General features: G+C 40.2%; 1 protein-coding gene across 3 annotated transcripts in view; it reads left to right on the top strand.

Moving 5' to 3' along the window:
* Positions 1–21,708, top strand: part of FGFR2 (fibroblast growth factor receptor 2) — an 81,117-nt gene extending 59,409 nt beyond the window's left edge. For all 3 annotated transcript variants that reach the window (XM_068400102.1, XM_068400100.1, XM_068400101.1), the window contains 9 exons: positions 3,934–4,085; positions 8,081–8,202; positions 8,837–8,947; positions 9,709–9,899; positions 13,362–13,484; positions 14,842–14,912; positions 16,751–16,888; positions 17,680–17,785; positions 21,544–21,708. In XM_068400102.1, coding sequence (XP_068256203.1) covers positions 3,934–4,085; positions 8,081–8,202; positions 8,837–8,947; positions 9,709–9,899; positions 13,362–13,484; positions 14,842–14,912; positions 16,751–16,888; positions 17,680–17,785; positions 21,544–21,708 — 1,179 coding nt within the window. The remainder of the gene's footprint in view (positions 1–3,933; positions 4,086–8,080; positions 8,203–8,836; positions 8,948–9,708; positions 9,900–13,361; positions 13,485–14,841; positions 14,913–16,750; positions 16,889–17,679; positions 17,786–21,543) is intronic.
* Positions 21,709–24,549: the final 2,841 nt, after the last annotated feature.

The following is a 24,549-nucleotide window of genomic DNA, read 5'->3' as shown; positions in this document are numbered from 1 at the left end:
GAGATATAATAATGCATTGGTGCGTGAGGTTTGGACACAGTGGGCTTTTCTCCTTCTGAACTGGAGATATGGAGCTAATGATCTGTCTGAGACTGGTACTTTTCTGGGTTCTGTCCTCCTAAAAGCAGAAAAAAAAGCACACAAAGAATATTTTATGCTGGGGGTCTACCTTCCTGTTGAGGTTAATGTATACCACAATAGTCCTTTCAGTGTTCTGCTCAAGTCAAGCTGACTTCGCCTTCCTTGCTTTAATTAAGCACTCTAAATACCTCCTTAGTGTAGTGTGATCACTGAAAACAAGCATTACCAACACAGCGAGTAGACCTTGAAGATGTCTAATTCACCTACATTAGGTGCCCTTCCTTGCTTCTCTGCCCTGGCTCTGCATTGTTCCTTTATCTCAGAGAAGCCCGTGTTGGTGAGCTGGGTGATTGCCCAAGAAGTTCATGCGTTTTGACTAGATGTTCGTCTGCTTCTTCTTGGCACCTAGTAGACCCAAAGTGCCCCTGGAGTTTGTATATTGGCTGTGTACAATTACAAGCTCGCTGCAAAAAAACGGTATGGTCTCTGTTATGCCTGCGTCCCATGTACCTTGAATCTTTGCATAACTGAAAGCAAGAAGAGCATCAACATACTTGAACCCCACATTTCAGTGCGTGGAGTTGCTTTCATGGCAGGAGTGTCGCTGGTTCTTGAACCAGCATGGTAAGGGGTTAGAGAGCACTTCTGCAGGTGAAAAGGGGAAAGTTGCAAGCTGGAAGAAGGCTTTCTGTATGCTGTTACTTAAATGTATACATGTAGATTAAAGTTGACCATGTCTACTGACCTTGGAGTAGGTAGGGTTTTCCTCAGTGTTTTATAGTGCACTCCAAGACAATGAAAAAAGGTGCTTAAGGGATGAGTTCAAAGGTTAATTCTTTACTATTGCAGAAAAGGTGAAAGGCTATTTTGAAACAGAAATCTCCTCCAACCACAGGCCAGCCTGGGTTGGCTTAGTCTTTTCTGGAGCAGATTTTTATGGCCCTTGAGCTCCTGTAACTATACTGCTCCAGTTAATCAATCAGAAGAATATTCCCTGGGAGTGCAGTCCATTTTTCTTCTCCCAGACACTGAGTAGTTCCTCTGGATTTCTCATCATTCCTATCCATGTTAATGCACTTTGATTACTTACAGCATCTCTGGCCAATCATCCAGTAATCGTGTGAAGTAAATGTGCAATTGTGTTAAAAGGGAAATTGGCAGAGTCTTTGATCTGTTTTTTCTATACAATATTACTATTTAACTTCTGTGTTTGAAATGCATCACTGGAGTATTTCAGTTTATTGCAAGTTTACATTTATAGGTTTTAACCATGCTAAGACTGCTGAATTGTGAGTGTGAGAGCTAGTGAAAAGATGAAACCCTGGCAGAGATCTGAACAGCGCCTAATACAAATATTGTATTCATGAAAAAAAAAGACCCCAGAACATTTTGGGCCATTTCTGATACATAAGGGATATCATCTAAATTTTGCAACTTCACTTCCGTGCCTTCTTGATGTCCCATGAAAACAATGGCTATAATGACAAAGGCGGTGAGAAAGTAAAGGCAATGTTAATAAATAAATACATGAGAATCAAGACTTGAATAAAGATCTTGGTGGAATGCCTGGAGAATAGTGGGTGGCTTTTGGAAATATGGAGAAAGTGGTCATAGAGTATTAGTAGGTTGGTGGTGCAAGATGAAAAAATGGAAACCAGAAATAATAGAAAAATGAAATTCAGGGTAGGTCATAGGGGACAGAGAAGTTGCCGTGTTGTTTGTGGAGATTTGCACATTTCTTAGTGCTGAGCTGGTTCATTTCATGAAGCATCATTTTTAAACCATTTTCACCATTAAACCATCATCATTTAAACTACTTTAAACCATAATGAATTCATGAAAATGAGCAAAAAATAAGCAAAAGTCTAATTCCAGCCCTGGTTCTCATACTGGCTGGCCGTGCAGCTCCAGCAGGTGTGTTCCCCTCCGTAGACTGAGCATGGCAGCGTTTCTCTCGAAGGAGGACTCTGTTCAATATTCACTTACTGATTTATTTAGAGCTTCTGACATCAAGAAAGGTCTGTCAGCTACAAAACTGGTTACCAAGGTTAATTTTTTGATAGTAATCCTTAACACCTTCCTTATGAAACAGCTTTCCAGTCTTAATCTCTGGTCTTAGAAAAATGTGTCAAGAAGCCAAACCCATTTGATGAGATTGGTTCGAGGATGTCGACCTGCAAAAAGACCTCTCAAACAAAACAGGTTGTCAGTCATGATGAGAACTTTGTTTGAGAGCCTTAATCTTGTCTTGTCAAAATACATTGTGTAAGAGCATGGCTTGGTTGCAAAAGCCTTTCAGCCCCATTCTGAGGAGCTCTAGTAATTCTGTGGGCTGAGATACAGTAATTGTTAATTTGATTTAGTATAAAGGAGCAATAAGTTGGACACATCAGGTGTCACAGAGACAAGAGGATTTTGTGTTTGTATCATTGTGTGTCACTGATTTGCACTTTAATGCTATTAGGAACTGTTTGCTTATAATTGCTTTTTTAAAAAATCTATTTATAAGACGTGTGGAACAAAATTGTAGCCTGGTGATGTTTTACATAAGCAAACCTGGTGTCAAAGTTGACTCCACGTGATGAGGACGAAGGTCAAGACTGGTAGTTATTCGAATGCTCTCGGCTTCCAGCTTGGGCAGGGTCCCAACAATGCTGGCCGAGAAGCACCTCCTGCCGCCTGGTGTGAGGACAGGTACCAGGGATGGCATTGCAAAACAATCTTCATATCCCGCCTTGGCCACCAGATTTGGGCTTGGCCAAGACTGACATGGCCTGAAGAGAGAAGGAGGATTCACACTTAAAGGAGAAGACGACTGACAATACAAGCATTTTTGGTTTGTGTTCGCATTCACTTGAAGCTCTGAGGTCAGCAGACGGCAGGCTGCTGCTTGCAGGTTTGAGGAAAGAGCCTTATAGAAGATACACCATTCACATCAAAGCAAGTGGTGTTACACAGATGGAATAGCTGCCTCCTTTTTCAAAGCACTTATCATTAAGTACCTTTGATGTTCTAAGGAAAGTGTGTTGTTGTTGAGGCCAATGAGAAATCTTTCTCCAAAGTGAATTACATATCAAAGCATTGGACATTAGATTTTTTTTATTAGCTCTTCTCCACATTGCCTGCAGACTCTTTAAGGATGTAGTTAACTGAAAACTTAAATATCTCCCAATTATTGTGGTAGCTTTTTGATGCTTTCAATATTGCATGCTTAGAAAATATGTGAGAGAAGCCAGCATTTCCTACACAGTAATATGCATGTGATATTGATCATTGGCACTGATGAAAAGTATGGGAGCCTTTGCAAAAATACCACTTTTCAATTAAAAATTCAAAATTTCAATTTAATAGCAACACCAAAAAATAGTAAATTGTGTGCTGATTTGGGAAAAGAAATGGTGACATGGACAGCTAGAAGTGAGTGGAAAAATAGAGCTGCTTGGTAATCTCTGCTTACAGTATATGCTGCCCACTTAGGTATCTGAGGGTGGCGACGTAAATACTCTCAGTTGATTAAAAAGAGTATTAATTTGATAAACAAAAAGAGAGAAAAGTTTATTTAATGTATCTTCTGAGTGAATATAATGAAAACTTACAGGGTTTTCATCCTGTGGGACAGACTTACAGCCTTGGCAGCAATTAGAGTCAGTGTTGTGCTTACAAGGGAGGGTAATTGTGTGAGAATAGCGTACTAGAAACAAGACTGTAGGTTCAGCCACTTTGTCCTGATACCACTGTTCTGAGCTGGCTTGGTTCTCAGGTACTGCTGGTTTTCAGATACTGGATCAAGATTACATCTCCGCCTTTTTTTTCTTTTCCCCCCCGTTTTTGCATCTTGTATTGCAACAACAGGTCTCAGCCGACTCAAGCTCCTCCATGAATTCCAACACGCCTCTGGTGAGGATCACTACTCGCCTCTCCTCTACTGCCGATGCCCCCATGCTGGCAGGAGTCTCGGAATATGAATTGCCAGAAGACCCAAAATGGGAGTTTCCAAGAGATAAGTACGTAGCCTGTTTCTCTTAACATTATCTACACGTCTGAAAAACGTGACACAGTATGAGGGGAAACATCTTTCCCAATGTCTCCCAGGGTTTCTTTAGTCAAAAGAAAATCTCAATTACCTGACCCTCCTCTGAAGATCAAGATCCAATTCAATTATCTGAAATCAGTCTTTTTTTAAAATAGAAGCTGAATTTTCTCTGCCTGTTGTTCTGATTTTATTTTCAGATTTGTGGTAGGTTTTCAGATACCCTGCTGAAATGTAACTCATCTGCTATGAAAGGAGTGAATCTGAAATGTTATTTCAAAATATATATGACTTAGCCTGGGAGGGATGTCCACATAGAAGCATTGTTGAAGGGCAGTTTTGTTGAAGGGCAGTTAAGATTTCCCTAAGCAATACCTCTGTACATTAAACCATGTTTCTTAGTTGAAATATTAAACTTAATTGTTTAATATTTATAAAAGAGGTAATAAAATATCATGTAGGAGATGACAGAGAAAGTCTAGAAAATGGTATTAGACAATCTTTTCTTTCTGTCAGGAACTTCTGGATAGGATTTTGTGATGATTTTGGATTAGCCTGTGTTAATGGAGATGATGGGTTTTGATTTAGTGGGACATTTTGCATATTGTGTACTTATATGTACAACTTCTGTGGTTTAAAAGTATTAGGTTTCAGGCAGAGTGTACTGAACCTTGATATACGCAAATTCATGTGGCTACATAATATTTTCTTCAAAGTCTGTTGAGTAACATGCAAAATGACCTGCTGAAAAATCTAATTAAAGCTGTAACCATATTTCTTAATATAAAAAAGACATGTAAAAGAGAGAGGTAGAGCCATGATTATATATTAAAGTTAGTACTAACTTTAAGAAGTCTTTAGGTGGCTTTGGGAAAATAACACCTTTTATCATGAACAGTTGTCTTTCAAAGTTCAAAGTTGTAACTTTTAGATAGAAGAGCTGTAATTTTGAACCTTCTGACAACTGTTCTGGAAATTATTTTAATGATGTAGCTGAAAACTAGTGCAAAATGCTGTAATTGCCACCTGCAGTATTCTAGTCAACAGTGGGGGCCTCTATATGTACTTCTGTCAGCCCGTACCCCGTGGGGATACACTAAATGTGGAAAATTTTAGAGCGCTAAACATTTAAAACCAGCATTCAGCACAAATGTAGGTGGAGCAGATCTGCAATGAAAGGAGGCTATTTAGAGGCAGTTTATTAGGTTGGGGGGCAGGAGGCACACAATGAGGGGTTTGTTACTTTAGTCCTAGCAGGGCAATAGCACATAAATTAACCAGTTTCCAATGCAAATGTTTGTTCTCTGCCAAGATCCTAAATTCAATTTTAGTTCTGGAGAAAACGCAGGATGACCTCAGCATAGCGTATGCTGCCCTTCAGTCTTTGCACCTTTTTAAACTCGCGTTTGCTTTAGAAACCAATCCAAAACAGCTTGAGGAATTCTCACCGAGGCAAAGACTGCATTTGACAAGGAGTCTGCGGGCTGCCCTCGGGAGGAACCACCTCTCACTTCTGTCTCGTGCCTGAGCAGATAAGTGGGGTTTTCAAACCACCTAGCCCTGACCTAACACTCTTCTGTTGATGGTAGGACAACCTCTCACTGTATGTCACAAGGGAAGGCAGAAGTCCATGCTTTTAAGATACATCATATCTGTGAATCCTGCTTTTGACCATGGAAAGCCAAGACCTTAAGAACTCAGTTAGGAAAATGCTTATCCAGATCTGTCCGCTACATTGGATAACATCAGCAGCATCAAACCCGCTGAGCACCCTCCGTGATTTCTGCTGTGGCACTGCTTTTGGAGTTAGATGATATTCTCTGTGAGTTATGGAGCCTGAACGTGGCCCTTAGCACTTAGGCTGGAACCAAAAAGATTGTGCCCAGAGGCTTTGAAGTTTCTTTTTGATTTTATCTTTCATCCTTAAGTTGAAATTGACATCTCTGTGTCTGTCTCTGACAGCTGAGCAGGTTTTGCAACCAGCTGTATCATAGAATCACAGAATGGTTTGGGCCAGAAGGGACCTTAAAGATCATGTAGTTCCAACCCCCCTGCCATGGGCAGGGACACCTTCCACTAGACGAGGTTGCTCCAAGCCCCATCCAACCTGGCCTTGAACACTGCGAGGGAGGGGGCAGCCACAGCTTCTCTGGGCAACCTGTTCCAGTGTCTCAGGAGGAGAATTTCTCTCACAGGAAAGAATTTCTTCCTAATATCTAATCTAAATCTACCCTCTTTCAGTTTAAAACCGTTCCCCCTCGTCCTGTCACTACTTGCCCTTGTAAAAAGCCCCTCTCCCGCTTTCCTGTAGCCCCTTCAGGTACTAGAAGGTGCTAGAAGGTCTCCCCGGAGCCTTCTCTTCTCCAGGCCGAACAGCCCCAACTCTCTCAGCCTGTCTCCATAGCAGAGGGGCTCCAGCCCTCTGATCATCTTCGCGGCCTCCTCTGGACTCGTTCCAACAGCTCCATGTCCTTCCTATGTTGGGGGCCCCAGAGCTGGACACAGCACTGCAGGGGGGGACTATGCTATATGCTCCACAAAATGCATTTTGCACAGCCCAGTTAATGACTGCTGTTTTTAAAAGGTTTCTTACGTTGATACTGTGATTATAATAGAGTTTCAGTTTCCCCCAGTCTCTGCTTCCCGCTCCCTGAGCAGAGCCTGGGTGCTGCAGACAGGAGGCATCTTCTGTTACCCTCATACATGACACTCGTGGCAGCAAAGAGCCCGCAGCCAAGAAACAGCCTCTGTGCTAGACCCAGCTGTGGGTAAATAAAGCGTCCCATCTCGCCCCTTAAAGGATCAAAGTGCTGGGGGAATGCGCGAGGATGTCAGAAGAGTGATCTTGCTGGTGTGGGGAGGCCAGGGAGGAGGCAGCTCGTAGGGGATGCTCAGATGTGCCAAGTGCTTTGTCCCGCAGAGGTTGGAGGTGCTGCCTTCGTGCCACTGCTCATGCGGCCGGGCAGGGAGAGCATCGGGACCTGCAGCAGGCGAGCGAAGCCGGCAGCCGTGGCGGCTCCTGGCAGCTGTTCGAGGCACATGAGCATCGTGGGTGCCTTTGCCCAGGCTCTCGCAGCAGTAACCCCTCCTGAGCCTTCACCACGCGCTTGTCACCGGCCTCTTTTCCCTTCCCCTTCTCTCGCCTTCGTCCTCCCTCCTCTCTCCCCCAAGAAGGCAGCTGTCTGGGCACCTCATCAGCCACAAGAAAGAGAAATGGGTGTGATAATTACCCGCAGCTGCCCTCAGACGTGGTGTCTACTGACTTGCTGTCTCTGTCCTATCTAATCCCTTAGGCACAAGAGATCATTAGGCAAATGTTCACGGCCTGCATCCCCAAACAGAAAGCAAGAATGTGAATTTTGAGCTAAAATTAAGCTGCCTGCGAGCATGATTGATTTTTCCTTTCTTTTTGCACTGCGCTGTTATATCAAAGGAGTTAATAATATTTAAAACATCCCCCTGCTCTTAATACTACCCTTTACCACACAAATCATCAGCTGCCTGAAAAGCGACCACATGGCAACACACACAAAGAAACTTTTCTTTCATCTCCTTGCACTCAACGTGAAAAAGATGAAGACTGGATGTGTTACAATGACAGGAGAAGCTTGCGTGTTGCTGGCTGCTCCTGAATCTCAGCCGCGGTCTGATGCTGTTTGAAAGCTCTGCCCTTCCACGCTGTGTCTCGTTGCTAGCCACCGAGTGCAGCCTCTTAATACAAGGAGAGGGAGAGCTTAAAAGCTGGGTTTAGCAACTGATCTGCCCGTATGAGATGCTCGCTATACCGTCCCTACGAAAACATACTGCAGTGTGCCTGAAAACCGATGCGCACCCAGAGTCTCGTTAGTTCCATGTGATAAATGCTTCGTGCTACAGCAAGTTGTTGAAAGCTTTTTATATTTAGCCCTGGAATTTCACTGGCTGCATCCCTTCACCAGATGCTGTGTGTTAATCTGTTTACACCTCTAGGCTGACGCTGGGCAAACCCCTGGGAGAAGGTTGCTTTGGGCAAGTTGTCATGGCCGAAGCGGTGGGGATTGACAAAGACAGGCCAAAAGAAGCAGTGACAGTGGCAGTGAAGATGTTGAAAGGTAAGAAAATTGGGTGATTAAGGATCAGAATGGGTGATATGGCAGTTCTCATCCACGAAAAGTTCCTTTTGTGGCATCTGAACTCTGTCATCGTGGGGGGGGTCAAAGAGCACATAGCTGACCTCAGCCTTCAGCAGTTTGGGGTGTAAATCTACACCCTTGACAGCCTGTTTATCTTGAGCAGTGAGTATTTAGGAGCCAGGAGATGTAATAGCATCGTGTGGGTCTCTCTGCTTTTCCTTTATTTCATGTCAGAGGCTGTCCATGTGTAGATCCTAGCCCATTCAGTCCAGGTGTCTGATGCCTATTTATTTTAAATTTAATTGTAAGGTTAGTTTGCAGGAAAGGCATAGTTATTGGAGGTCTGATAGCTAAGGACAGCATTTTTATGTCTGATATTGCTGTGTTGCCTCTTTAACATATAACACTGAAGATATGGTCAGTCCATCAAAGAGGTTGAGACTGTTTTTTGTTAGGACATAACATATGACTTTGTATAATGTACAGTGTATACTGGAAAACAAATCCTGTGTTCTGCATTTCAAAGCACACGTGTTTTACACCAGCTGGTGAGCCTGAGTGAAATTCAGGCTGGCACACTAGAAAATATGAACTGAACCTGTGTCTTGTACAGATGATGCTACAGAAAAAGATCTGTCTGACCTGGTGTCAGAGATGGAGATGATGAAGATGATTGGGAAGCATAAAAATATCATCAATCTCCTTGGAGCCTGTACCCAGGATGGTAAGTAGAGAAAAGAAAGTAAACTAAGACTTTCCAACAGGTCTGTGAAAGTCTCATTAATCATAATTTTTCAAGAGTTTTTAAGGAAGCAGTCATACCGTGATGGGATTTTTAGATATTTCCCCAGCTTAGCAGCAATATTTTAACTTCTGTCTCTCATTATACCTGCAGCTTTAACGTGAGAAAGGGTACTATATCATATGAAAACTCTCTAATCCCTTGCTGTAGGGAAAAATTACATTTTACAGGGGCGTTACCCATACCTGTTGTTCTGAATTCTGAGTCCTGCTTTAGTGGAACTTGTATCCCATGAATTTGAAATGAGCACTTTTACTCTCTAAAGACCAAAGTATTTTTATTAATAGCTAATTATCTCATGGAAAGTGATTCATAAAGCTCTGGAAATAAAAAAAAATAATCCTAAGAATCGCTTGCTCCTTGTTTGAGATCTCACAGCATTTTTTGATTGAAAATGCTTGCTTTTCAGTACATGGCATGGTCTGGAAGGAATAGCCACTGGGTCAGGATTTAGGTACTTTCAGCCACTAATTGTAGCTCTGCCTCTGTGCTGCTATGGAGCTTTGGGTCTGTCACTTCGCCAGGCCTGGACCTCCTTTTCTTTCAAGTTGTTCTTCCTGATTTTGCAGTTAAACATTTATTAATTTAGTTCATTTATTATAGAATGCTAAAAGCTTCTTTTCATAAAAACATGTTACCCTTCGACCTTACTCCAGTTTTCACACGGTTCTGTTTATCCAAAGGTCCATTGTACGTGATAGTAGAATATGCTTCCAAAGGCAACCTGCGTGAGTACCTGCGAGCACGCCGCCCCCCAGGGATGGAGTATTCGTTTGATATTAACAGGGTACCAGAGGAGCAGATGACATTCAAGGACTTAGTGTCGTGCACATACCAGTTGGCAAGAGGCATGGAGTACCTCGCTTCACAAAAAGTAGGTAGAACTCAGCAAATACCGCACAAAGCGCACGGTGTGTATTTGTTTGGCACTTTTTTTAGTTTAGTTTTGTTCTCATCTTGTTTGTGTTCAGGAATTTGCTGGGAGAAGGACCTTTCTCAAACAAGTTGCATAATCCATACTCTTGAAAATTGGTGGGAAAATTCATACACCTAAAGTTTTTAATCTCTGTTTAATGACATTGCTAAAGCAAGGCCCAGAACGGATCGTTTAAAGTAAATATTGCAAACATATCTGCGCTTTGAATTCATAAGCACAGGTGGTCACTTGATTACACAAGTCACATTACTCCACCCATGAGACAGAAGGCACCATTTGCCTTCTGCTTCCAGTCAAATCGACCAAATCACCTCACGTAGTGATGTAAAATAAATGAATTCAGTTAGTGAAAGGATTTATACAGAATGATAACAGAGCTGAGGAGACCACAAGATGCCAGAGCAAAAATTGTGAACAGAAGAGGCAAAAATAAATGAATTAGTCACTTAAATTAGGCGCTTTCCTTAAAACTGGTGTTTGTCAGGAGAGCAAGCTTGTTCAAAGAATTTATTTATCCTGTCATGTCCCTAGACACTTATTTATTCAACTTTTCTTCAGACTTTTTTTTTAAACCAGTAATTTGATTAAATTAGAGTTATGAAACCTTAAATAGCCCTGTATAACTAACTGTGTAAACATACTGTGGCTTGGCGGACAAGCAATGATGAATGCCCTGGTGGTGTTTGGACCCAATGGCTAAACCAGAGCACCAGATATTGATGATAAGCACTTCCTGCAAGGTGTGGAGTGGTTAGTGGGATGTGTACCGATTTCCAGTCATGTCCACTCCCAAGTACGGAGCTGTTTTTAACCAAAGATCAGAGCTGAGTGTAAGCCTCCATTCCTGTTGTGTAGAGTCATGGGTTTTTTATTGCTTTTCTGCACTTGTGGAGGGCAGGGCGAGGGGGAATTAAGGTCTGATTTTGCTTTTATCCTTTTGTTTTGAAATAGTAATTCTCAGCGCAGTTGGGTAGACAGGGACACATGCATGACACCAAGACAAAAATCTTCTAGCAGAGTAAGCATGAGTATTGTATTAGGTAAAGCACCTTAGGATATCTCTTTCTAAGATTAATGAAACATTTGCCTGGCAGTGAGCCATGTCCCAAGAAAAGAGCACTGTTGTGAAAGGGAAAAATAAATCTTTTGACTGGCGAATCTTGAGAACAAGTGTCCACCTCAGAAGCTCCGAAGTGCTGTTGTAGGTCGCTCCTGAGAAGGTGTGCGCTTGCACAGATGCACACGGCAGAACCATTTCATCCTTGATCCAGTTCCTTTGCAAAAGCACTTGATCAGCGCTGCACCGAACTTGGCAGAACGTGAGGCATTGCACAAGGCAGAGGGAAAACAAAGGCAGCACATAGTAAAACTGTGCATTCCGGTTCTTCAGATATCCCACCATTTCTGTTTGTATTTCACTAGTTCTTTTCCCCTTAGGGATCCATTTACTGAGCTGGAATAATAAGAGAGCTGGTCTTCTCACGGTATTTCCATCATGCAGGGACTGTGAGGAGGCCAGTGTTCTTGTTATTTCAATCCAATAAATGGCTCGCTGAGACCAAAAAAGAAAAAAAAAAAAAGAAATATGTAAAGAAGATTTTTGGGCGCCTACTTTTTGCCTTACAAACAATTGTACATTGGAAATGGGATGTTGTTCCTAAGTTGGATGGATGCTTTTCAAAATTCTGCTGATGCATCCTCTCCATCGTTCCAGTACTGCACAAGAATGACAGGGGAGCTCCAGATACAGAGCCTGGCCCAGATGATTGCAAAGAGACAGCAAATCATTAGGGACAGAGGGTTAGCTATGAAACCTGTCAGATATGGATATCAGTAATGGCACCATTTTGAAGATGAGAAGAGTCTCGGTTGTAAAACTGTAGGATATGAGAAAACAGAAATATACTGACAGAAGATATCAGAGTTTGAATCATTTGGTGTATTCACTCAGAGCTGTTACATGCCATTTGAGATGCTCTGTGGTACCCCCAACCTGCCGCTCTGGAAAGGCACGGGTCTGCTGTAGATCCTGTGTCGTCCCTCGTAGTCTCATCAAGATACCCTGGATATCACAGAGCATCTCAGATGACAATGTGTACTTCTATTTGGGCAACGGAATTGAGTTCCTAGTGTCTCAGAGGATGTTCTTGTAGGGTTTGAGAACAGGGACAGGGAAGTAGGAAGACTGGCCTGTGTCGTTTCTGCTCCCACAGCATTGCTGGTGTGGAATTAGAAGACTGAGTTGATGCTGAAAGCGTGTACTGCTGTCTGGTCCTGCACACGTGAAGGCATTGCTGGAGCAGGTTTTTCCTGGCAGTTCCCCATGACTAACCCAGTGAGGAGCAGAAGCTTTGAGGGCTCATTTTACCCATGCAGGATAAGAGATCTCAGAAAATTGCTGGGGCAAGTTATAGTGCAAGAAAAAAATTGGCTGTTGTACAGTTTTTTTGTAGTGGTTCAGTCCAGCATGTCTATGCACATGCTGAAATAAGAGGACAACATCAAGAGTAATCCAAAATTGAAGAGGCAAAAAAAGAAAAGGGTATTTAACTTGAAAAGAAGTAGAATATCCTGGGGGGATTCCAAATGCAATGTTTCTTACCACGTGCCTGCTGCCATCAGCCCTAGCAAGGCTGCTTAAACACAGGAATAATATCCAGAGCAGTCACAGTGTCCTTTCAGTGTCAAGAATCAGTTGCAAGTATTCAGGATAATGCTGACATGAAGGAAAAACCTCTGAGGAGATAACATTTTTAGTTTCAATATCAAAGCTATTTATAAAGCAAACAGCCTGGCCCAGATCGTGTCATTTTGGTTTGTTTGGTTTTTTGTTTTTCTTTTTTTTAAAATTAAATTGTTATAGTCTCGTGGTTGTAGTAAATACACACACCCTAGACATCTAGTTTAAAATCATATACTGTGGCTATATCTCATATTAAGATCTTTTATATTAAAAATGGTTGCACTGATCCGGACTGTCAGGTTTTAGCTATGGTGAGATGATATAATTTAAAAGAAGCAACTTAATAAAATGCTCATTAACAGTCTTTGTAATAGAAGTGCTGCAATACTTGTACCTGGGCACATGAATCACAAACAGCGTGGCACAGTTTGGGTGACCATCCAGGCTCTCAGCCTTAGCAAATATAAGTCTTAAATAAACCAGGCTTTTCTAAGAGGCTTCTTAGGGCCGTTGTTCAACTTGGAAACACCAGCTGAGGGGATGGATTGCAGTAATTAAGACAATCATATTTCACAGGCTTGTAGTAAGCGTGTGGCTTTCCCACCTTGTGATTTAGGTTAAAATCGGTAAAGGAGACTTAGTTATGGTGTGGAACTAATTTCACTTTTACAGCAGTTTATTTCAGTGGCCCGTTTTTTTTTTTCTTTCCTTTCCAGTGTATCCATCGAGACTTGGCTGCAAGAAATGTTTTGGTAACTGAAAATAATGTCATGAAAATAGCAGACTTTGGCTTAGCCAGAGACATCAACAATATAGATTATTATAAAAAGACTACTAATGTAAGTGGATGGTTTTCTTATCTCTGGAAACAAGTGTTTCTTTCAATAGTTCACTATGGTTATAAACTTAATGGGCTTCTTGTACAGCAGCTTCACTTTTCATCGCAGGTAGAAAACAGGGATCGAGGACATAAGCATTTCTGTCCCCTCTTACAGTGACAGTTCATTAAAAAGATATCCAAAGAGGCTGAATATTGTATGATTTATTAGAAATGCTAAAATACAGGAATTGTTGTTTCTGTCCCTAGCTCCAATCACTTGAAATAAGTGGAAATATTCCTATTGATTCCAACTCATTTTGTACCAAGCCTGGGATCTTGAGAAACACTGCATAAACAGTGCTAGCAATAACCATTATAAAAATCCTGTTTATGTGTGGTAATGCCACATACAGCTTTATGCCTTTTGCCTGTGCTTAGCTTGTTATGTACAAGTTATAGCGGTAGTATCAAAGTGGGGGTAGAGGGTGAGAAAATTGATTTTTACTCCCCACTCTGTCACCGTTTTGCTGTTTGTCCTGTACCAAATCACGAAGATAAAACGTTTCAGATGTAGTTCTTGATGCCTAGTTTGAAGAGCTTACACCTCCTTCTCAGAGCATCTCTTAAGATCATGATGAACTACACTTGGGTTTTGATGGGAACTGCGCAGAACTCGTTCAGTTCTACAGACTTTAATATTTTGTATAAATATTAATTATTATTAACAATCAGGTTAAGTGGCTTATCTATGAAAAAAAGCACTAAGTGATGAATGGCATTTTAATAGTAATATCTGTCTAATTACAAAAGACAGAGCAACCAGGTATGGGTATGTCAGTACTGGAGGGAATTTAACCTTCTTCATGTCATATTTAGTGTGATTCCTGGGCTCTGAGCAGAGTTTAAGTGAAAAGCAAAAGGCAGTTGTGACTGTGTGAACTTTGGGTCGCTGCAGAACATGGAACAGGAAAAGAAAATTCTTGGGTTTAGTGATCAACTTATTTTGCAGGCAGGCCTGTTTTTCAGAGGATTATTGATTGATTTTTTTTGTCTTTAAAGAGCCATTAGTGGAATGGTCTTTTTAATTTTGATCTGCTTATCCTGTCGTTCTCCTAGCAAGTCTGGGAACTTTTTGGGAGCCCTCAATGCTTTTAATTTTATCTTCAGTGTTTATATCAATTTTTCCTCACAGTCTCCCTACTTTAGCCCATTTTACTATTTTTTTCCCTGAAAATTTTAAAGGTAAATTATGTGCTGGTTTGCATTAGCAGACTGCTGTCTGAGAACTGATTAATATTTTAAACAAATAGGTGTTGAAATCATCCTGTAAATTGCTACCATTTTAATTTTTCCTCCCTTCCCCTCCAAACTTACAGGGACGGCTTCCAGTAAAGTGGATGGCTCCAGAAGCTCTGTTTGACAGAGTTTACACACATCAAAGTGATGTGTAAGTGGCCTTATTTGAAAGGGGTTTTGGGGGGGTGGCAAGGAGGGTTGTTTTGGTTTGTATTTGTTAAAGTTTGGGATATTTTAAATGTCTTTTCCTGTTGTCCTTTACCTTTAAGCGTTTTCATTCTGTTTCACATATTAATAGATGGAACAGGACTTGCCCTTAGAAAGTGAGGATTTTATGGTAGACTGCTAACCAGTGCTCTGTTACTAATCTGCCCAGCTTCAAAGCACATGAAAGGTGGAAAATGCTAACCTCCTTCTGTCAGTGCGGAAGTTTCCCCCCTTGAACTTATTTACGGATGTGCAGCTACAAAGAGTCTATCTAATTTGCTTGGCTTTTGACATACTCTGGACTTCCTTCATTTTTTTTAAAAAAAGAGAGAGAGGGGAAAGAAAGAAAGAAAGAAAGAAAAGAAAGAAAGAAAGAAAAGAAAGTTCCTGAAAACTTCTTACACAAGTTTGTGCTAAGATTAGGTATAATAAGACATAGGCTGGGATATACTGGAAAAGTTTTCTCTGGTTTTTAGGAGTGTTGCTGCTTCCCAGCAGTACATCACATGTAGTAGGAAACCATTGGACTCTGACACTTCAAAATCTTTTAATGTGTGCACAGTCGCTGGCTGATGCAACTGCTCAGGATTTATTCTGCTTCCTATTACAGTTTCCTAGGCCCATCTACAGTACTCGTGTGCATTGTGCTTGAAGTAGACGTGTATTTTTTTATGCAATGCAGATGAAGATCTTATGGTTTTTATTTCTCCAAGAGAAGATGTTGACTGTAAAGAGCTGGATGCTTCCCAGCACAGGTGTAAAAGCATATGCATGTCAGTGCAGGGTTAAAAAGAAAAAGGGCAGGGTGGAGAAAATAAGAGGTATCTCCTCTTTCTTTATCCTGGGTGCACTTCCCGAGCTGCTCTGTCCTTAAGAAAAGCATTTACTGAGGCTTTTCCTGCAATCTTTACATTATTTACAAAGGAATCTATATACACAGGTTAAGGGTGGATCAAACTTTTGTTTTAAAATAACATCTTGGCAAAATATTTACGTGAATGTGAAGTAAACTACTTCACTGGTTCAGGACAAAGTCAGTCTGAGCTCCTCAGCAGCCAGGGAGCATGAGAATTTCAGTGCTGGAACTTGGAGACTCTTGGTCCCATGGTGGCTTTGAAGACGGCTAAAGATAATATTATTGTAAGTTTGTGCAAACAGTTTACTAAAATACACTGCTGCAAAGCTAGGAGAGCTGCAGAGCAGCTCGGGAGCCAATGCAAGCCATGTGCTGTTGCTCACCTGGCAAAGCTGCCTGCTGTAGAGCCCTAGGTTGCCAGCAAGGCGTGATGAGGCAGGCTCTGGAGGAGGTGGCAAGCAGGCAGGAAAACTGGCTTAAAATTATCCTCCTTCACTTCCTAACAAAAATTAATAAAAAAAACCCAGAAGAACAAAATGATGCAAAATATTTTTGTTTGAACAGTCTGCTTTTTTCCAAAATATCCTGCCACGTAATTGCAATCCAGCTCAGCTGTGAGTGTTGTGTAAATAATTAAGCTGTGAAGATGCAATTTGTTGCAGTAGCCCTGGAAACTTGGGTGCTCGGAGCATACCAGACAAAGGCAAAGAGTGTGCTTGAGAACATGCTCAGGCCAGTCTCTATTCTATCTGCTGCCCATGCACCTGATGTGCTCCACAGATTGATGTCCTGCTCAGGGCAGTCGGGGTTGGGCAGATTTAAGCATCTCCGAAGTGGGACTCGCAATCGTTGCATCTGCTGCAGACACATCTCTCTTTTCAGCAGGAACGCAGACCTACTAATGCAGTTTTCTCTTTGATTTGTAGTTGGTCATTTGGTGTGTTAATGTGGGAGATCTTCACGTTAGGAGGATCGCCCTACCCAGGAATCCCAGTGGAGGAACTTTTTAAGCTGCTTAAAGAAGGGCACCGAATGGATAAACCTGCCAACTGCACCAATGAACTGTAAGGATCCTTATTTGCTGTACCGGGATTGAAGGGCACAAACTGTACTGAATTCACATGGTTAATGCAGAATCAAACATTTTCAGGATTGCTTGACTCTAATATTGTGGATATATGTGTATAGATATGTAAAGAAAAGGTATGAAAAGATCTTCAGGAAATGTCTGACAGAGGATACTTCTTTACACACCCTGCTGTGATCCCATTGAAAAAAGAAGAGATCATCTACAAGCCAGTCTTCATCAGTGTTCTTACACCCATGTTTGTTTCATTTTAATCTCGTTAATGTGAAAATTCCTAAATGACACACATACCGCATATCATATAAGGTACATCCGGCTGGTTTTGTACACAACAAAATACATCTGGCAACTTTTGCATTAGCACAGCATTATCTCCTCGTGATGGGGGGAGAGTGGTTTTCCCTTTCTCATATTTCAGTATTGCCCTTAACTATTTAAATTTTTTTCCCATTTTAATTTCTTCACTTCATAAAGACTGCAATCCCTAACATACAGAAATTTAGTACCACTGAAATTCCTGGGACAGAAGGCTACAGAATCAGGTCCACAAAAAGGTAATTTAGACACTGGGAAAGAGAGACACACGAGTAGAAATGCACCTTTGAGGGAAGGCAAATATTGCACAATTTGGGGAAAGTCAAGTGGTCCATGTGTAGGGCTGTGGGTGCTCGCTGCTTTACTTGTGGTGGAGAACATTGACTGTATCAAAAGGTTTACGAGAAGGACGCGTGATTTTAATTAAGCCAAGAAAATGTGCATTTCTTACAGCTATATGATGATGAGAGATTGCTGGCATGCTGTGCCTTCACAGAGACCGACTTTTAAACAGTTGGTAGAAGACTTGGATCGGATTCTCACTCTCACAACTAATGAGGTAGGTAAATTGTTTTCCTCCATAAGCTACTGATCAGAACAAATGGTTCAGCAGACAGATGGAATTTATTCAATTATGAAATCCTGCTCAAGTTCTCTTCTTGTTCTGTTTGTTGTTGTCCTCTGAGGTTACACACAGCTAAACTATGTGTCCTATGAAATCCTCGTTTTCTTGCCATTGTGCCTTGATTTATGTAACTAAACAGAAACACGTCTTTAAAGTGTTTTTGTTTATTTCTCGTTGCGTCTTTTGATGTTTTTATCATAGCAGTATCGAGGGATTACACGTGGCAGGTTGAGAGGCAATGTTTATGTTTCAACACGAATTTCATGTGAAGGAGAGATGTGTAGAGTTCATGGTGTTTTTCATTTATCGACTCGATTTGATTCCCAGCCATGATATCTAGGTCAGAAGAGGAGAAATCGTCAATGGTGGATTTCAGATTATATGTCTGAGAGTGAATTAGGTTCACTGAAATAGCTCTCTGTGGAGGGAATGAGGACCCACGGGGAACATGTGAACAGCCATCCAATTATCCAAAGGTCCTGCCTAACACTGCTTCAGGTTGGGATATATGAGTGCAAAAAGGTTTTATTTGAAGAGCATTCTTTCAGAGGTCTGAGATATTATTAGTTTTAGCAAAGAACACACTGATTAGGGTATTCACACAGGAATTTGTTCTCTTATCACTAAATCACATGCACCTCTGAGGAAGATCACAAGTGATGGAAATGTTGATTCTTTTGGTGGAAACTTCTTTTGAGAGAAAATGCTTGGTGTCCCAGAAATGTTTTACAAATTCCTATCATTTCTGAGAAATGATATGTATAATGGGAGGAAAAAAAAAGAACAAAACCTTTACAGAGAAGATTTGCAAGAACTTGTTTTCACCATTTCAAAATAAATTTTTCAAATTTGCTATGATTGTAGCACTTCTTTATGGGGGGCAGGGGGGGTAGAAAAAATATTTGGATCACTTTATATTGGTCCTCAACATTACTTTCTAATTTTTCAGAATTGTCGGAGAAATAAAAAATGGATTCATAGCAGTGTTAGGAAAGACTGTATGCACTAGAGATGACAGGAGTACCTGAGTAAAGAGGTGCCATTTTCTATGATCATCATTTGCCCAGTAGATCCGGTTGAAAAAGACTTTGGTTTCAGTAGCAACTGTAGATTTGTCTGCATTCTGTTTTATAAGGTTTACTCTAGGAAGTGGCACCTTGAGGGATGACTCAGAGATGAGGCAGGAACGTGCGCTCCCTACGGAGTCGGTAACGCGGCTCAGCGAACTGTTACCATTTTCCCCTCATTTCCCCAGTACTGACTACGTCTTTTCCTGCCTAATTTATATATGATTTCACAAGACCAGTTGGAGGTGGGCTGGCTGCCACTGCGGAGTGCTGGGTGGCTTGGACTGGATATGCATTTGCAAATTCAAGAGGGAGGTTCTGGGCTGCAATTCTGAGGCTGGGAAGGGATTTTGCTTTCTTTTGTGTGTGTGTTTAACCATCTTGCCTTCCCAATTCTGTACTGCTCATGGACCTGGAATGATCTCAAAGGTAACCTGAAAAGGCCTTTAAGGGTTATGTAAATTACTTTAGACTAGAATCATAGGAAAAATGGCTGGAAAAAGCTCAGGAACACATCCAGTCCGTCTGATCGGCCTACGGCAGGATCCACTATACGTTTGTCATTCCTGACAGATGTTTATGTAACTTGTTCTTAAAGATCTCCACTGCTGCATTTCTGCATCGCCCCTTGACAGTCTATTACTTTGTTTCATTAGCCTGACTTCTTGAAAGTTTTTCCTAATCTCTAATCTTTCAACATCAGATATTGCTTTTGTCCTGTTTACCCTGGACATAGAAAGCAAATTATTTCCCTTGTCTTTGCAGCACATTTTATGTTCCTGAAAACTCATCATGTTCTCACTCTGTCTCCTGAGAACTCAGTGTGTCTCGTTTTCCTCCGTAGCTTGTGCTTTTGAGATGTCTAATTTTGTGTAATCTGCACAGTTTTCCTGAAGCACAGATCCTTTGTGCATCAGATTGACAATACTTCTGCGTATCCTCTCCACAGTGGCGCTTTCCCTTTCCCCCAAAAATGACACTGTCGATTATAGAGTCAGCCTGATTTACCCAACAGCTCAAAAAATGGCTAGGGCAGCCAATAATGTCGTCTTCTGCCTTTGTGCAAGTAATTATTTCGGCTTCAGTGGTAATGTCTTACTCTTCTTCATGCTGAATCATCACTTGGGTTTTTTTTTGGGTTTTTTTTTTTGGTGGTGTTTTGTTTTTTGGTTTGTTTTTGTTTTGTTTTTCCCCAAAAGACCCTATTCCCCATGTTTCCCAGAGTAGTATGCAGTGTTTCCCTGATTCACATGAGTAGAAGTCACCAAGAGTCAGCCTTATGTCTGTGTTGTTATATCAACACCAGGAACCATCCTGATACTGGAAGCTTCTTATGCCCCTTTATGTGATTTTGGCTCTTGACGTTGGATAAGGAGACTGGAGAGGGGATAAGGGTCCCACTTTCAATACTGAATTCATAACTGAATTACATCAAGCCTTTTGATAAGATGAGCCATGCCTGATACCCCATGAGAAAGCCCTGTTTCTTCAAACACTGGAATACTTTCTTCTTCTGTCTGTCTAGAAAGTGCTTGATTATTTCTGGTCATGTAGGACTGGTCTGCTAATATATAAATACGTGTCAAGAATTGTCCTCATGGATCTTCTAAAAGCCTAAGTAGCAAGATAGGCAATAATCATAGATCTGAACTGCCTTCTCTGGCTGTCTACTGTATTTGTCAGCATTTTAAAACTTATATTCCCCTCCTCCTTTAAAATGGTGACCGTTTTTTAACTATAATATGGTAATGGTTGAATTTCTGACTGAAAATATGTTAACCAAGAACTAAATTACCTCAAACCTAAGCACAGCAGCATAAAATACTGACTGAGGTGGAAGACTTGTCTCATCAGTACGATCATAACTTGTGGTTTAGCAAATGAAGAGATTGCATTTAGATGAATGCAGCTGCCTTTAGAAGTTGAAAGAGAAGGAACATTTCAAGAGGAAAAATAACTTTATTCTCCTGCCAAAACTGTTGTTTCTAGCAAAAGAGCCTCAACCCAAACTTGGATTCAGCAGATATTATTTCCTTTTTTAATGACTGCTTTGGTCATGGCTACTCTGGGACACACACACACACACAAATATGTAGTGTAAAAAACCCAAATCTAGCGAATTCAATTTTTTGTTTCCTTTCAGTTCTTTGTTGCACATATGCCACTGCATGTTTCAACACAAATTTAATATCACAGAATGTAAAACAGATATTCAAACTGACCAAAGGAATATAAAGTTGGAAGTATCTTTCCCTCTCCAAATCATTACCATGTGCTAAAGAAAAATGGTTCTATTTAGGATGAAATTTCATTTTTATCATTGCGAGTGAAAAATCATCTTTTGATGTGGTTGGCATGTTTATTTCCACTGACGCGACTAATGCTGGTGATGTTGGACTTCAGAAAAGTACCGTGTTATTGGTTTATTTTTTCTTTTTCTGTTCAAGCTCCTTGTTTTATGAGATATTTAAGCAACAGGCAGTTTTGAATGCAATTGCGTTGCAGAAATGAGTGTCATTTTTAAACTGTTCTTTTACCCACTATATAATCAAGCCAAATCAGAGCAGTGGTAACGTGTTATTGTCAGTTTTAGTCTAAAAATACAATTTATTTCTTTTGTCCTAGGAGTATCTGGACCTCAGTGGACCTCTCGAACAGTATTCACCTAGTTACCCTGACACGAGGAGTTCGTGTTCTTCAGGTGATGACTCTGTTTTTTCTCCCGATCCAATGCCTTATGAACCTTGTCTTCCCAAGTACCAACACATGAATGGAAGCGTTAAAACATGAAAAGAAATCATACAGAGGAATAAACAAGAACATCAAGCTACCTACCATATACAAAACAAAATCTTTTCTCCAGGACCTTAAAGTTTCTGCTTGTACATATGAATATGGCAAAAAAAAAAAAAAAGACAAAATGGAAAAAAAAAAAAGAAAACTTGGAGGAAAGCAGTCAAAATCTACATAACGAATCTCCTAATTTGCAACTTATAAATATTCCCAACAAAGAAGAATGTTTATGAGCTGTGTCTAGATACCCATCGCTATCAATTTGCTGGCTTCCTGTAAGCTGCAACAGACTTTGTTTGTACAATGGACCAGTTGGACTTGAGGCAAACTCTGGGTCTGCCTTTCTTGTTTATTTTGTAATATTTGGAGAAAATATATGTTGGCACACACTTACAGAGCACAAATGCAGTATATAGGTGCTGGATGTATGTAAATATATTCAAAATATGTATAAATATATATTATATATATTTACAATGAATTATTTTTTGTATTGATTTAAAAATGGATGTCCCAATCCAACTAGCAAATTAGTCTCTTTTTTAACAGCTATTTGCTAAATGCTGTTCTTACACAGAATTTCTTAATTTTCACCATCCAAAGGTGGAAAATACTTTGCTTTCAGGGAAAATGGTATATCATTAATTTATTAACTAATTGGTAATGTACAAAACAGTTAATCGTTTATAGGGTTGTTGTGTTTTTGTAATTTAAATGGCATTTCTATGCAGGCAGCACAGAGAACTAGTAGATATATTGCTCAGACTTTACTAGTTTTCAGATCTTTAAAAAAAGAAATATTTACAGTATATAACTAATTTGGGGGAATTAAACTTTTGATTTATTTGTGTTTAAAAACTGCAGTGTCAGCTGATTATTCTTACCAAAACCAAATCCTTTAACAGGAAAGTCTTTTATTCTCAATACCTGCCACTTTAACAATTTAACTCTTTAGCAATGTTTCCCATGGCCAAAAAGCAGAATCATTCCACATACAAAAAAAAAAAAAAAAAAAAATTAAAGAAGGTTCCTAAAGTGAGGAAAGATATGAATTTGTCTATAACCATAGCAGAACGTACTGCTCTAAAAGGAGCTGAGCTTCTACCCTGAGTTGCACATGCATCAAATTAACTACAGTTCTCTTCCCCAAGCTGGATAATAGGTTCCAGATCTTTTCCAGATCTCTATTGTAACTTAAGTTAAAAAGAAGAGAAGCTGTTTATAATGACGATTTGCCATAGGAATATCAGAATCTTTTTAAGGGTGACTCATGCTGACTCTAGTATTTCCTTCTGATCCATTCCATAACAGTAGGTATAGCACTGGCCTCTGCTAAAATATCACTGTTATTTGTATCTTTTTTCAGAAGTCTCGTGTTTTTACTTTCAGAACACTCACACTGATATGGCCATGCAATATGAATGCAAATTACACTGTTCTATGTGGTGGTGTTTTTTGTTTTGTTTTGTTTTTTAAATTGGGTAAAAGAAGTATTAAAATCTGTTAACTTTTGTACTGACAATAAAATGTTTCTACAGATATTAATGTTAAAATTACAAAATAAATGTAATGCAGCTTATTTTTTCTAATCCTTTGTGTCATACCCAATGGTTTCCTGAACATCAAGTGATGGAACACATCCAGAAATGCTTCCTCTTGACCTTATCGTAGATTCTGTATTACAAAGCAATTCTTTCAGGAATAATACTTTTGCCCCTGTCTTATAAAATGTCTGCTCAGGAATAACATGGGTGGTTTGAGTAAATGTACGTACAGTATTTGGTGCTTGTGGGATGGGACACTATTTGCTGAAAAATGGTTTCAAGTGTTCATAGTGTAGACATAAAATATTTTCTTTTTATTTAGTCAGGCTGTATCCTTTAATTAGTGAGGTTTTTCATTCATATTTAAGAGGCTGGAGGACCATTTGTGTAGATGATTTTAAAAAAAACGTAACAGATGGAAAGACACAGTCATCATGGAAAGAGTATAAAGTTTTGTTGGTTTTTTTTTTACTTGAAAACAGAAGGGAGACACACCAAAATAGCTAATACTTGAGACAGAAATGGGAGCTTTACGGTCACATTACTGTTGCAGGTTAGCCAGAAAGGGATTATTGAATCTGGTCTTCACCACATGCTGTAAAAGTGCTCCAGACACCAAACTATTCTTTGGTTTCTTTTTGTCTCTTTCTACTTTGACCAGAAATCCCACACGAATCCCAAGAAACTTTCTAAAAAAGTGCCTGTTCAAAACTAGTGTTTTCCAACTAAGGATTATCTGATCAAAAAATTCCCACTGGCTCTACTAAAAAATAACAATTCCCTTTCCCCAGGACATCTATTACTATTAGCAGCAATGGCAGCTACTGTCTGACAGAAACCACAATATTCTTAATGACACGTCTGGTTTTAAGATTCTCCTAAAGGGTATCGGAAGATCTTGAATCTTGCTTTGCTCGTATTGAAATTAATTTAAATGTGTCTTTACTACTTTGATATCTTTTTAAAATGACAGTACATAGACACTCAGAAACATGATAGAAAGGTGCTATTAAATAATGTAAACTTCTTTGGTTACTCTGATTTTGTTTAAAACAGTTTATTTGCTTTTCCTTTGTTCATTTTTGGTTTAGCTCTCAAAGGTATAGATTTGCACCTTGGAGACGGACCACAATTTCACAAACGTCACCTCAAGTATATTATGCCATTTTCCTGATTTTATAGTGTAATCCCTGGATTAAGCTTTTATTCTTTCCTGCTGTCTGACGACTTTCTTCTCCATTGCCTGCTGGCTAATTTCCTTCTATGAAAACACTGACTCTAGAGCAGGGCACAG

This window comes from Nyctibius grandis, chromosome 4, assembly GCF_013368605.1.
Source record: "Nyctibius grandis isolate bNycGra1 chromosome 4, bNycGra1.pri, whole genome shotgun sequence".
Classification (NCBI taxonomy): Eukaryota; Metazoa; Chordata; class Aves; order Nyctibiiformes; family Nyctibiidae; genus Nyctibius; species Nyctibius grandis.
Note: the sequence above shows the minus strand (reverse complement) of the source record. Positions and strands in the feature narration are given on the sequence as shown.